Source organism: Chanodichthys erythropterus, chromosome 10, assembly GCF_024489055.1.
Source record: "Chanodichthys erythropterus isolate Z2021 chromosome 10, ASM2448905v1, whole genome shotgun sequence".
NCBI lineage: Eukaryota > Metazoa > Chordata > Actinopteri > Cypriniformes > Xenocyprididae > Chanodichthys > Chanodichthys erythropterus.
In genome coordinates, this window is record NC_090230.1 from 20,983,096 (window position 1) to 20,995,532 (window position 12,437).

General features: G+C 36.5%; 1 protein-coding gene across 1 annotated transcript; it reads right to left on the reverse strand.

The window, feature by feature from the left end:
* Positions 1-4,948: 4,948 nt before the first annotated feature.
* Positions 4,949-12,140, reverse strand: si:dkey-182g1.10 (uncharacterized). Its single transcript, XM_067396530.1, has 7 exons — positions 11,732-12,140; positions 10,913-11,242; positions 9,372-9,758; positions 9,142-9,246; positions 7,737-7,796; positions 5,860-6,141; positions 4,949-5,749 (listed from the first exon to the last, which is right to left on the reverse strand). The coding sequence occupies exons 1-7, from the start codon at positions 11,772-11,774 to the stop codon at positions 5,673-5,675; spliced, it is 1,284 nt and encodes a 427-aa protein (XP_067252631.1). The 5' UTR covers positions 11,775-12,140; the 3' UTR covers positions 4,949-5,672.
* Positions 12,141-12,437: the final 297 nt, after the last annotated feature.

A 12,437-nucleotide genomic window follows, 5' to 3' on the forward strand; every position in this document is an offset into this window, starting at 1 on the left:
AATCCTAAACCTACCAATACTAGGGGGGTAATAATTTGGCGGGGGTCAGAATTTGGCACAACAACAGAAATGTTTTGTTCAGTTCAGTCTCAAACCATCAGATATGGAGATGATTGAAATTAATCAAAAACACAAATGCTTGTTACCATCTCCTGGAATTATTATTTAATCTAGAAATTGACAGAACAAAATTTTTAAAAAGGTCCCGACGATCCCCTAAACTGGGACCGCCCCGATTTTACAGAAATTACAAGCAACATGGCAAATAGCTTTAAAAAAAATATTATACTGCAGAAAATGTTTTAATGCAATAATAACAATACAATAAAAATAGAAAAACTACACAACGGCAGCAATGTCCCAGATTATTAGGGCTGAGTGATGAAATCAATACTTATAGTGAATAAATTCACCATCTGAACTTTAAAAGCTCACTAAGTGCATAATAACAACATTAAGGGTCAGTCTGTGTCTGCTGAGATACTGTCAAACATCTCTACAGGATGTGGTCTTGTTGAGAGGTTTTGTTAATGCTGTTGTTCCCTAGCCAGAGCCTATAACTGCAGTAAACAAAAGATGCTGAAAATAAACCATAAGAACCAAGACATTCTGCAGTCATTACATTCAGATCAGAGAACAGATTTCCTTTTAAGATGACTTACATTCAATTATTGATTTTAAAACAATTCCGAACATGATTACAGGTCTGGGTTGTTTGGACTATTGGAATTTAAAGTGGGGAAGGAAACAAAACAAAACAAAACAAAAAAAAAACAGATGTTTAGTGTCCATGAAGTGCTTCTTTTCCTGCTATCATTAATCTCAAGAAATGACTTCCCTTCAAAACAGCTCAAAATAAAGAGTCAAATAAAATTGCTATTCTTCTCATGCAAGAAACATCTTGTTTCCACTGTACACTCCAGCAGCTCAGTTTCCATGTCAAAGTGAAACCTGCTGCGGTCTAAGTATATTTCAGGTTAGTTTAGTGTCAGACTGACCCAGTGAATGTAGTTTTTGTTGAGTGGACAAACGTCTTGCTCCTGTTTACAACTGCATGTGTGCGGTTGACTGATGGGATTTACGTCAAATTCCCACTTTATCCACATTAATTGTAAACATAGTGAAACTGGGAACACTGACAACCCTTTGTGCATCCTTGAACAGCTCTTATTTCTCTACATCTCAGAATATATTGCCTAACATAACATAGCAGTAGATCGAGAAGTGCTGCAATATTCTGGAAAGTAAATGAGAGCTATGAAACTGAAAGTAAATGAATTTGTGTGAGCAGTACAGAAGTACACCATGCTGAACATTCAATTCAAGAGTGACAAAGTACATTAGAGACTGACAAATCAAGCTCATTTTTAAAACATCATTCACACACACACATATATATATATATATATATATATATATATATATATATATATATATATATATATATATATATATATATATTTAAAACTACCTCTGTTGCCTCTCGACCACCCCAGCTTCACCTTCACTCACCCTTACAATCTCACTGTACATCTGATTTTAATCAAAGTTGTTCATTTAATTTCTATTTTAGGTCCTTGTATTTTAAAAGAACATCTTTGTACTTTTTTTTACTCCTAAAAGCTACATATTAGTACCTTAAGGTTAACACCTTTTTTTCCTGAGTATCGTTATCTCATTTTTGACCGAGGTGGGTTTTAGAGGCTTTTGCAATGGAAGTCTTTTTGATTATATTACATTAGATACATAATGTGTGTTTTGTGCGTGTATTTTTTATATTTTAAATTCGAATGGAAAGTACAGTATTTGTTATTTATCCATCCCTGTAGCCCAAGACTGGTTTCCCACTGAAGCCAGGCAGGGCTGAGACTAGTTAGTACCTGAATGGGAGACCTCCTGGGAAAACAAGGTTGCTGCTGGAAAAGGTGTTTGCGAGGCCAGCAGGGGGGCGCTCGCCCTGTGGTCTGTGTGGGTCCTCAGTGTGATGGGGACACTATAAGCACCATCCTTCGGATGAGATGTTAAGCCAAGGTCCTGACTCTCTGTTGTCATTAAAAATTTCTTTCAAACAGAGTAGGAGTGTAACCCCGACATCCTGGCCAAATTTGCCCATTGGCCTCTGTCCATCATGACCTCCTAATCATCCCCATACACTGATTGGCTTCATCACTCTGGTATGTGGTGGGCATTCTAGCGCAATATGGCTGCTGTCATCATCCAGGTGCTGCACATTGGTGGTGGTTGAGGAGATTCCCCCTTCCATATGTAAAGCGATCCGAGTACCCAGAAAATCATAATCTGCGCGACTTTCTTTGATGATGTTTGCAGGGCGTTCCAAATGAGCGATTATTGCCAGCAATGTCCTCTTCAACTGATATAGCCTACTGTGCTCAGGAAGTAGGGACCAGTGATCCCCTGTTCTATTCGATCCTCTGTCAAATGGAACGCAGCTTACGTGTTCTAAAGTAAACTTAGACTAGGTCAAAAGGTCAAATATATTCATACACTGAGCTTTGATCATATATTTTGCTTGTGATTCAGGGTTTGTGATCTTCGGGATTATTAGGCCTAGTATAATTCACAATTTTCTGACTACTGACATTGAAAGTGGGACTTTTGGAAATTGGTGGGTGTCCAGGGGTCAGTTATAAAATGATCTGATAAGAAGAATCTATTTATTTATTTATTTATTTTGCAAAGTGTAGAGACCTATTTTGGTCTCACCGTTCATCAAAAAAATTTTTTAGAACAATCCATTAAATGTGAATAAAACAATAAATAAAAGAACATACTTTGAAAATAACATTCACTTACAATTGTTTACACACAAATATTGGTACTTGAGACACAATGACCACAACATGTAACTCATGCACCAACCCCCTGAACCAATTCTGCTAAACTACAAGCACAATTCCTGCTTTACACTCACATTGCAGTTCTAAAACACACTTTTTTCAAAACACTATACACAATTCTCTGCATTTGGCACAATTTTCAGGCAGAAAAATCTCTTGTTTTCACAAGGAACACACTGCCATTCAAATATGCACACTGACTCATCACATGAGCAAACACCTGTCACACATTTTTACAATTAGCAAACAGAGCTTTAGCATAAAAGGGCAACAGGTGAGCTCTTCTGTTTTGGATGCCAACAATGGAAACAGAGGCAGAGCAGCATACTGTAGTTATATACAGTAAATTATTCTGTTGTTTTTTATGTATACCACTGTATGTGCAACTTTGCATTGGTTTGGATGTGCACTGTACATTGTTTTTGTTGGAAAAATAAAATATATTTGTTACCGTGTATTTGTGTGTTCTGTCTATAAAAACTAATATATATATATATATATATATATATATATATATATATATATATATATATATATATATATACTACAAATATTTTACAACACACTTATGTATGTACTGTCTGTAGTAAGTGTAAAGGCCCTTTCACACAGGACGCGGCATGCGCTGCGCTCGCCGCTGGGTTCAGCGCAGCCCTTCAGATACAAAGCGATTTGCGCTGCGCTGGCCAGAGCACAGTAGGCGGAATTTTCCAAACATGTAGCGGGAGTTTTATACATAGTCACTTGATTGTTGTTCCACCTTTCGGTCAGCAGTAAAGTATATGTCCCGGGCCGTGCTAAGAAGTGAGCAATAGCAATAGCCCTGCTTGTAAGAAGAAGAAAGAAAGCAGCTCTTGACAATGTCTGTCATGTCTCCATGACACAGCTTTTCTCCCGATGTCAATATACGACCAGCAAACTTGTATTGTATAGCCCTGGAAATTCCAACACAGTAAATAGCTGTTCGTCCATTTTGCTTTCCGATTGTTTGGATGCCCGTTGCTATTGGTCGCGCGGGTAATCGTCACAGAGCGCAGCGGCAAAAGTTGAACTATTTTGAACTTTGACCGCGGCGTGCGCGCAAGCTGCGCTCCGCTGCGTCTGCGCTTTGGTCGACGCAGTTCTCGCGCGGCGCAAGCCATTGAAACAAATGGGTTTCATAGCGCAGCGCAGCGCATACCGCGTCCTGTGTGAAAGGGCCATAACATTGAACCAAATAAAGACCAAAGTCATTATGATGAATGGAGAAGTGTTTTCCATTCATCATTGTGTTTTACATAGAGCACATCAGTGTTCAACTGGTTCTTATAAATGTCTATTCATATGATGGTTTGTGTGTGTCATTTGAAAACAAAATACCATTTTGAGAAGAAAGAACATTGTTTTGAATGTAAAGTTTAATTTTGCAGGAGAACTGAGGAGTTTGTGTGTGTTTTTTGATTTGTGTGTAGAGTTATGTGAGTATGAGGCATGCTTTCAGAAAATGTGTGTAAGCAATCGAGAAAAACTGTAATGCTTGATTTTAGGCTGCAAATTTTGATGCTAAATAACTGTTTCGTGTGACACAAAAGTGTTTTCCTCAGGTGGCATTATCAATGTCTAGTCTACGATAGCCTGTGTCCGCGTTTCGCTCAGTCTACACAAACCATGAGCATGGATGGACGCAAGCGCACTTAAAATGTTGTCGCGTGGACAGAAAAATCGGACTGCACAAGGACTCTCATAATGGGATTTTCTTTCATTTCTAAAATCTATAAATTGCAAAGATTTCGATTTGAGATAGCAATAAAAATCTTCTCTAGCAATCTCTATAAAATTATGCTACAAATAATTATTCTGTAGTCACAAACATCTGTGAATATGTAATTTCCCCATGTTCACACTGTGTCTTGTCTTTTTGGAATATGTTCAGTGTCCTTATTTGTTTATATTTTTAAATGTCATTAAAAATATTTTAAAAAATGTATTAATATCAATTAACACAAAGACACAGATGATTCACATGAGTTTTTTTTATCACCATAATCCTTATTTTCATATGTATTCACATATATTTAAGAGTTTAAAGTAAAAACAAACCCAGTTCCCAGTTAGAGCATACAGATCAGCAATGAATCAGTCTAAAAAAAGAGAAAAATACAATTCAGACACGTTATATTTCATAATCAAATCTTGTCGCATGACAAACTGACAGAGAACACAGAATATTGCCAGTTTCTGTTCTCCAAAAGCATGATAGCATGTGTAAAAAATGTTTTAGAAATATAATAAACAAAAAAGTACCAAAAACATGGAGTTTTCATCCACATTTTTTCATTGAGCAGCAAATGTTTTTATCAAAGTAAATCAATAAACTAACAGTACTGAATTTCAAGTTTTTCACAATAGCACACAGGTAAAGCAGAAATGAAGGTAGAGAACAGTGGAGATAAGCGTTTTCTACTATTATTTGGATAAACAGCCATAGAAAGTGCCTTTATAGATACGATTAAGTCAGTTAAGCGCTCACAGAAGAGGTGTCTTTCAGAAAGTTGCAATGGTGGAGGTAAGATTTCTGAAATAAAAGCATCACAATAAACCTGTACATGACACAGCATGAAGGACATTTACAAAACATACAGCAAACACATTTATCAGCTTCACTTATCTTTTCAGCTTATAATGCACATATCAGCCAGAGAAACAAGTGTGGTGCATATAACGTCTTATATTATCTATAAGTACATGACATTTCTCATGAGGTCAGTCCTTGATCATTCATAAGTGCAAATTGTTTTTAGAGGCACATAACATTTCACTTAATTTACATTTCACTTATATATTAACCACCCCCAGAGTGGATCTGCTGCTACTCTCTTCTCTCTTCAATAGAGATTCTGACTCACCAGAATCTATAAGAAAAGACAAAAACAAAGAAACAGGAGGTCATACATTTATTTATATTTGTCAACGTTTTATTTATATACAAGAAGTTATATTCAAGCAAACCTGGGCTACTCACCAGTGACCGAAACATTGAACTTTCTGTTTAACTGCACTTGTCCATTGTGGGCAATCTGTAGTTGATAAACTCCAGCATGTTCAGTTGTGGTGTTTGTGATGGTCAGAGATCCAGTCGTACTGTTCAGCTCCAGTCTGCCACCATCACTCTCTCTACCGATTCTTGCGATAACGTTGTCTTTAAACCTCCACTCTATCACATCGTCTCTCTCTAGTTGTTCAGTAAGTTTAGTGTCGAGAATGAGAGGTTCTCCTTTCCTCACTGTCAGTATTGATTCTGATTCTGTTTTATCAACAAAGCGCCAGAATTCCATTAAACAACATTTTGTCAAGGAGAGCTAAAGAAAAAGTCTTATTTTACACTATTACAAATAAACCTACTTTTCATTTAGTTAAAGGATTAGTTCACTTTCAAATGAAAATCACCACAAGCTTTACTCACGCTCAAGCCATCCTAGGTGTATATGACTTTCTTCTTTCTGACGAACACAATCAGAGTTTATATTAATAAAAATCCTGAAGCATCTATGCTTTAAAATGGTAGAGAACGGGACCAAAGAAAGTGCATCCATCCAAAGCAGAACGTACTCCACACGGCTCCGGGGGGGTTAATAAAGGCCTTCTGAAGTGAAGCGATGCGTTTGAATAAGAAAAATATCCATATTTAACAAGTTATAAAGTAAAATATCTAGCTTCCACCGGACCGCCATCCGTATTTAACTTACGAAAAAAATGTAAAACTCTCACAGTTCAAAACGTTTGTGCTAAGTCCTATGCATTCAACTTACGAAAAAGCTAAACTGACATGACGTCAGTACATTTTGCTTTGGATGGATGCACTTTTTTGAGCTTTATACTAGTTGGTCTCGTTCACTGCCATTATAAAGCTTAGATGCGTCAGGATGTTTAGTTATATTTTTCTGATTGTGTTAAAGGGTTAGTTCACCCAAAAATAAAAACTCTGTCATTTATTACTCACCCTCATGTCGTTCCACACCCATAAGACCTTTGTTCATCTTCAGAACACAAATTAAGACATTTTTGATCTAATCCGATGGCTCCGTGAGGCCTGCATAGACAGCATAACACTCCCTTTTTTAATGCCCAGAAAGCTACTAAAAACATTTTTAAAACAGTTCATGTGACAATAGTTGTTCAACCATAATCTTATAAAGCAACGAATACTTTTTGTGCGCCAAAAATAACAAAATAGCGTCTTTATTACACAATATTGAGTGAAGGGCGATTTTCAAAACACTGCTTCATGAAGCTTTACGAATCATTTGTTTCAAATCAGTGGTTCAGAGCATGTATCAAACTGCCAAAGTCACATGAACTATTGAAATTTCAAAATGCTTATGATGTAACCAAGTCTCGTTTACTGAAATCATGCGATTTTGGCGCTCTGAACCACTGATTCGAAAAACAAATGATTCATAAGGTTTTGAAGCTTCATGAAGTAGTGTTTTGAAATCGCATTTCAGTAGATATTGTGGAATAAAGACGCTATTTTGTTCTCGTCGCTTTATAATATTAAGGTTGAAACACTGTAGGAACATGAACTGATTTAAATATGTCTTTAGTAGCTTTCTGGGCATTGAAAAAGGGAGTGTCATTAACCTCACTGAGTCATCAGATTTGATCAAAAATATCTTAATTTGTGTTCCGAAGATTAACAAAGGTCTTACGGGTGTGGAACGGCATGAGGAATGACAGAATTTTCATTTTTTGGGTGAACTAACCCTTCAATCTGAAAGAAGAAAGTCATATACACCTAGGATGGCTTGAGGGTGAGTAAAGCTTGGGGTAATTTTCATTTGAAAGTGAACTAATCCTTTAGGCACAGGAAGCTCATTATTATCTGAAGGAAACACTCACCCATTTCCTGTGGCCTCTTTGATCGACAGCAGTTATACGACCTCACTCTCCCTAACAAAACTGAGAATGAAGATAAAACACTGAACAATAACCACAGAGCATCATGTTGTGCATTTAAAATCATTTAAAAATTAACGGTCATTTCGTTTTACTGATTGAGCGACATGTTTATCGATCTCTTTATTGAATAATAACTAATAATTAAAGGGTTAGTTCACCCAAAAATGAGAATTCTGTCATTTATTACTCACCCTCATGTCGTTCTACACCCATAAGACCTTTATTCATCTTCAGAACACAAATTAAGATATTTTTGATGAAATCCGATGCCTGCATAGACAGCAATGACATTTCCTTTCTATAAACGTATTAAAAACATATTTAAATAAGTTCATATGAGTTCAGTAGTTCTACCTTAATAGTATAAAGCGACAAGAATATTTTTTGCGCCAAAAAAAACAAAATATCGACTTTTCAACAATATAGTGATGAGCTGATTTCAAAAAACTGCTTCGGAGCATTATGAATAGAATCAGTGACTCGGAGCACCAAAGTCACGTGATTTCAGCAGTTTAGCCGCTTGATAGGAGATCCGATGCACTGATTCGATTCGTAAAGCTCCGAAGCAGTGTTTTGAAATCAGCTCATCACTATATTGTTGAAAAGTTATTTTTTGTTTTTTTTGGCACACAAAAAGTATTTTTGTCGCGTTATAATATTAAGGTAGAACTACTGAACTCGTGTGAACTGTTTCAAATATGTTTTTAGTATCTTTATGGATCTTGAGCGAGGAAATGTCATTGCTTTGAATGCAGGCCTCATTGAGCCATCGGATTTATTCAAAAATATCTTAATTTGTATTCTGAAGATGAATGAAGGCCTTACGGGTGTAGAACGACATGAGGGTGAGTAATAAATGACATTATTTTCATTTTTTGGGTGAACTATCCCTTTAATATATATACAAGAGTAAATAGGGATTTCAGAAAGATTTGACACATCTAATTGAAGGAAACATGTTAATGGAATTTTTTGTTTACTAACCAAAAGTATGAGGATTTCCCGCTAAACTGCTCAATTCAGTGGTAAGAAATGAAGTAATGTTATCCTAGTTAAAGTCAGATCATTGTTCATTCATTTTCATGAATAAATTCCATAATTTAAAAACCCAGGATTGTGTTAAAGTTGTTATTTTGGTGCTGAAAGTTCTACATAATCTTAAATTTTAATGGACAAATGTAATCTTATTTAATCCTCCATATAGTGATTTATGTGCTTCTATTGACAAAAACGCTTCTCAATACTAGGTGTAAACAGGGCCTTAATTATAGGACACTACTACAACCATCACAACTAACAAAACATTCAGAAATCCGTTCAAAAGATTTTCATTTCTGTTACTTACCATTCCAGTTTTTAATGCCCGCAGCCAAACACCCAACCGCCATCATCAACAAAAGTACTAGAGCAATTGACATCCAAACTGTACACGAGTGGGATTCTGTAACGGCTGAAAGAAATGATATGAAACTAGTGCAGTGTTGGGAAACAACTTCTCATACTGGCACAAATTCAATAAGCATCTTATTCAAATAAACTACACTAAACAGAAAACCAAAACCAATACATGCTCACCACGGACAGTAACGTTGAATCTCCTGTATTTGGTCCCAGTGTTGTTGCTGATCTGCAGTATATAAAACCCAGAGTGTTCAGTTCTGACGTTTGTGATGGTCAGAGATCCGCTCATTTTGTCCATCTTCAATCTGTTATTAAATATCTCACTGACACCAGCATCTAAGGAGACCTCCCGAGTTTCTCCATCAATTTTAGCGATGGCAGTCGTGTCGCTTAGACACGGGTTATGATGAACCGGATTATATACGCAGCGTTTTGTGGCTCGTGCAAACCTCCACAGCATCAGATCATCTTTGTGTAATTTAACATCAGAGTTCAGAACGACAGGATCTCCCTCCATAACCGACACTGGCTTTATTTTATCTGCGTCTGGATCAAACACACCTGGAAAAGTTTCACAGTTGATTATTTGCACTGCAACACATCATAATAATGTACATAGGGGACATCAGGGCATGTTGTCATACTTTTACTTCAATTTTCGTAGAAACTATAGAACATTTTCCACTGGCAATGATCTGTAATAAAGATGCAGTTCATTTAATACATGCTGACCTTATAGCAGACATATCTGTATTTAAAATGTATTATAGGATAGTTAATGGCTTTATTTTATCTAAATTTAGCATTAACAGCAGAACAATTATAAAGCACTTAACAAAACAAATGCTTTCGTCAATAAGTATTGTGATTAATAAATGTATAGAGGCTTGTGACAATTTGCCCCGGTTACATTTCCATAATAATTACAAACCAGATTTGTGTAATCTGACCATATAATAACTATTACAATGAATGTGGTCCAAAACACCCAAACTGTGGGCTTCAGAGCTGGCAGGTCACATGACAACAAAGAGAGAGAGTTTGAAGGGCAGACGGGGGGGAAGGAACTGCACGACCCTTGAGAGAAACATTTCACCACAGAACAAAGGTAGGAACCTGAGACTGATCGTGACCTTCTTTCACATATGGATTAAAAAGTTACACAGGAACAGCCAATCGAGTAAGATCAGCTTTTTATATTATTGCTGTTTTCTGTCCTTATTTATGCTGTTGTTGTTTTGTAATCACTGTGACTTTCTAGTCATGTATATTAGTTGACTGTAACTGTTCGTGAACTTTATAATCATCTTAACATCTTTAAACTATTAATGCAACAACCCACTTAAACCCTTCTACATCATTTCAAAAACTCCAATCTCACTGAAAAAGTCCAATTCTCACTATTAACTGTTCTTTTGCTTCAATTAACTCCAACAAACTACTAATTACTGCTTATTAATAGAGTTAGTAAGATAGTTAAGTCTATGTATTGGGTAGAATTTGGTCATGCAGAATAAGGCATTAATATGTGCTTTATAAGTACTAATAAACAGCAAACATCTTAGTAATATGCATGCTAATAAGCAACTTGTTAATAGTGAGAATGGACCCTAAACTAAAGTGTTAGCCAAAAATGATAATAAACTGCATATTAACAGATAAATAATCAATGTATTCAAATTGCTGGTAGATATCATCATTAATGCGCTACTCACCAATTACAGTCACATTGAATCTCTTGTTTGAGGATCCACTTGTGCTTTTCATGTCCACTTTATAAAGTCCAGAGTGGTTGGTTCTGATGTTCCTGATGGTCAGAGATCCAGATTCAAAGTCCAGCTCCAGTCTGTCTCTGAATCTCCCGTCAGCACCATCATATGTGGAGGATGTTTGGTCTTTGTTGATTTGAGCTATGAGGGTGTCTTCAAACTTCCACATTATCTTCTCATATTTTTGTATTTCATTAAGACAGGTGTGTAGAGTGACAGAATCTCCCTCCATCACTGACAGTGACTTCACTCCATCTGTCTCAAAACCAAACAAACCTAGAGAACAGATATTCACAGATCACTTAATTTTGTCTAATAATCTGAAGGGACTTTCTAAAATAGGCTATGTGAAACTAGCTGAACAACCACAAAATACTTTGCTACAAAAAAGTAATTTTGTTGATAAAAGTACCGTGGACACATTAAATCTTATTTGAACATTTCTGTTTTTATGTTAATATAGTAGGTAAATAAAAGCGTGTATGCATTCACCACAAAATGCAAATACACCGACAATGCAAAAAAACTACAATTGCGTCACAGTTACGCGCACGCACCATGACTACGTGCAAATCACACGCGGTGTATGATCGGGAACTATAGATGTATTGTGTTGATCCATTTATGAAATCCCGCCACCAAAACATGACATTATTACTACACATGTAAACGCCTTAAAACACACAAAATCGTGTGTGCATTCCACTTCCGGTTTCTATGGCTTGAAAACGAAAGTAATGAAAAACAAACAATTTAACGACTTACCTTCAGCGAAAAATAAGAAAAGAGGGAAAATGAGGTTATTCATATTTTCGAACACGAAAGTAAAATATGATTTCTAGAAGGTAATTATTTATGTAAAATATGTGCTGTTCCCGAGCCGCTCCCCACTGAGAGGATTATTGACTGAAAACACGACTGAAGACCGACAGAGAGAAAGAGATTAAGAGACGATTTTTCATAACGATATCTATAATGCTGAAAGAAATCAGTGCGTTGTTGTTTTAGAGAAAGGGCGCTAAAAAACATCTGCTGGAAACAGCAGCATGTTCTTGTTATCGATTAGCTGAACAGCGCCACCTGGTGAAGGGAACTAATAAATGTAGTTAAGGTGGTCTGAGATTCATCTCACCTGTCATCTGTGAACACAATACGAGGAACTGGACCATTGAACATCTAGGTACCACCACTTGTACCTTCCTTTGACCCGCAGATGTTTCCAGTGTTTATTCAGATAAAATGATAGTTATGTTTTCAAATTTACATTCTGAGAAAGTGTAAACTTGTAGAGAACAGAATAATCTTGACCCAGACAGAAGAAAGCAAAAGACGGAGCACACAAATGGTCATGAGCTGGTCCCAAGCAACTAGCTCCAGCTCAGGACCAGCACTTGACCATCTTAAATCATGACCAGCATAAACCAGGCAGCTTCCACACTTCAAAACATACCTAACCAGTATATGCTGTTTT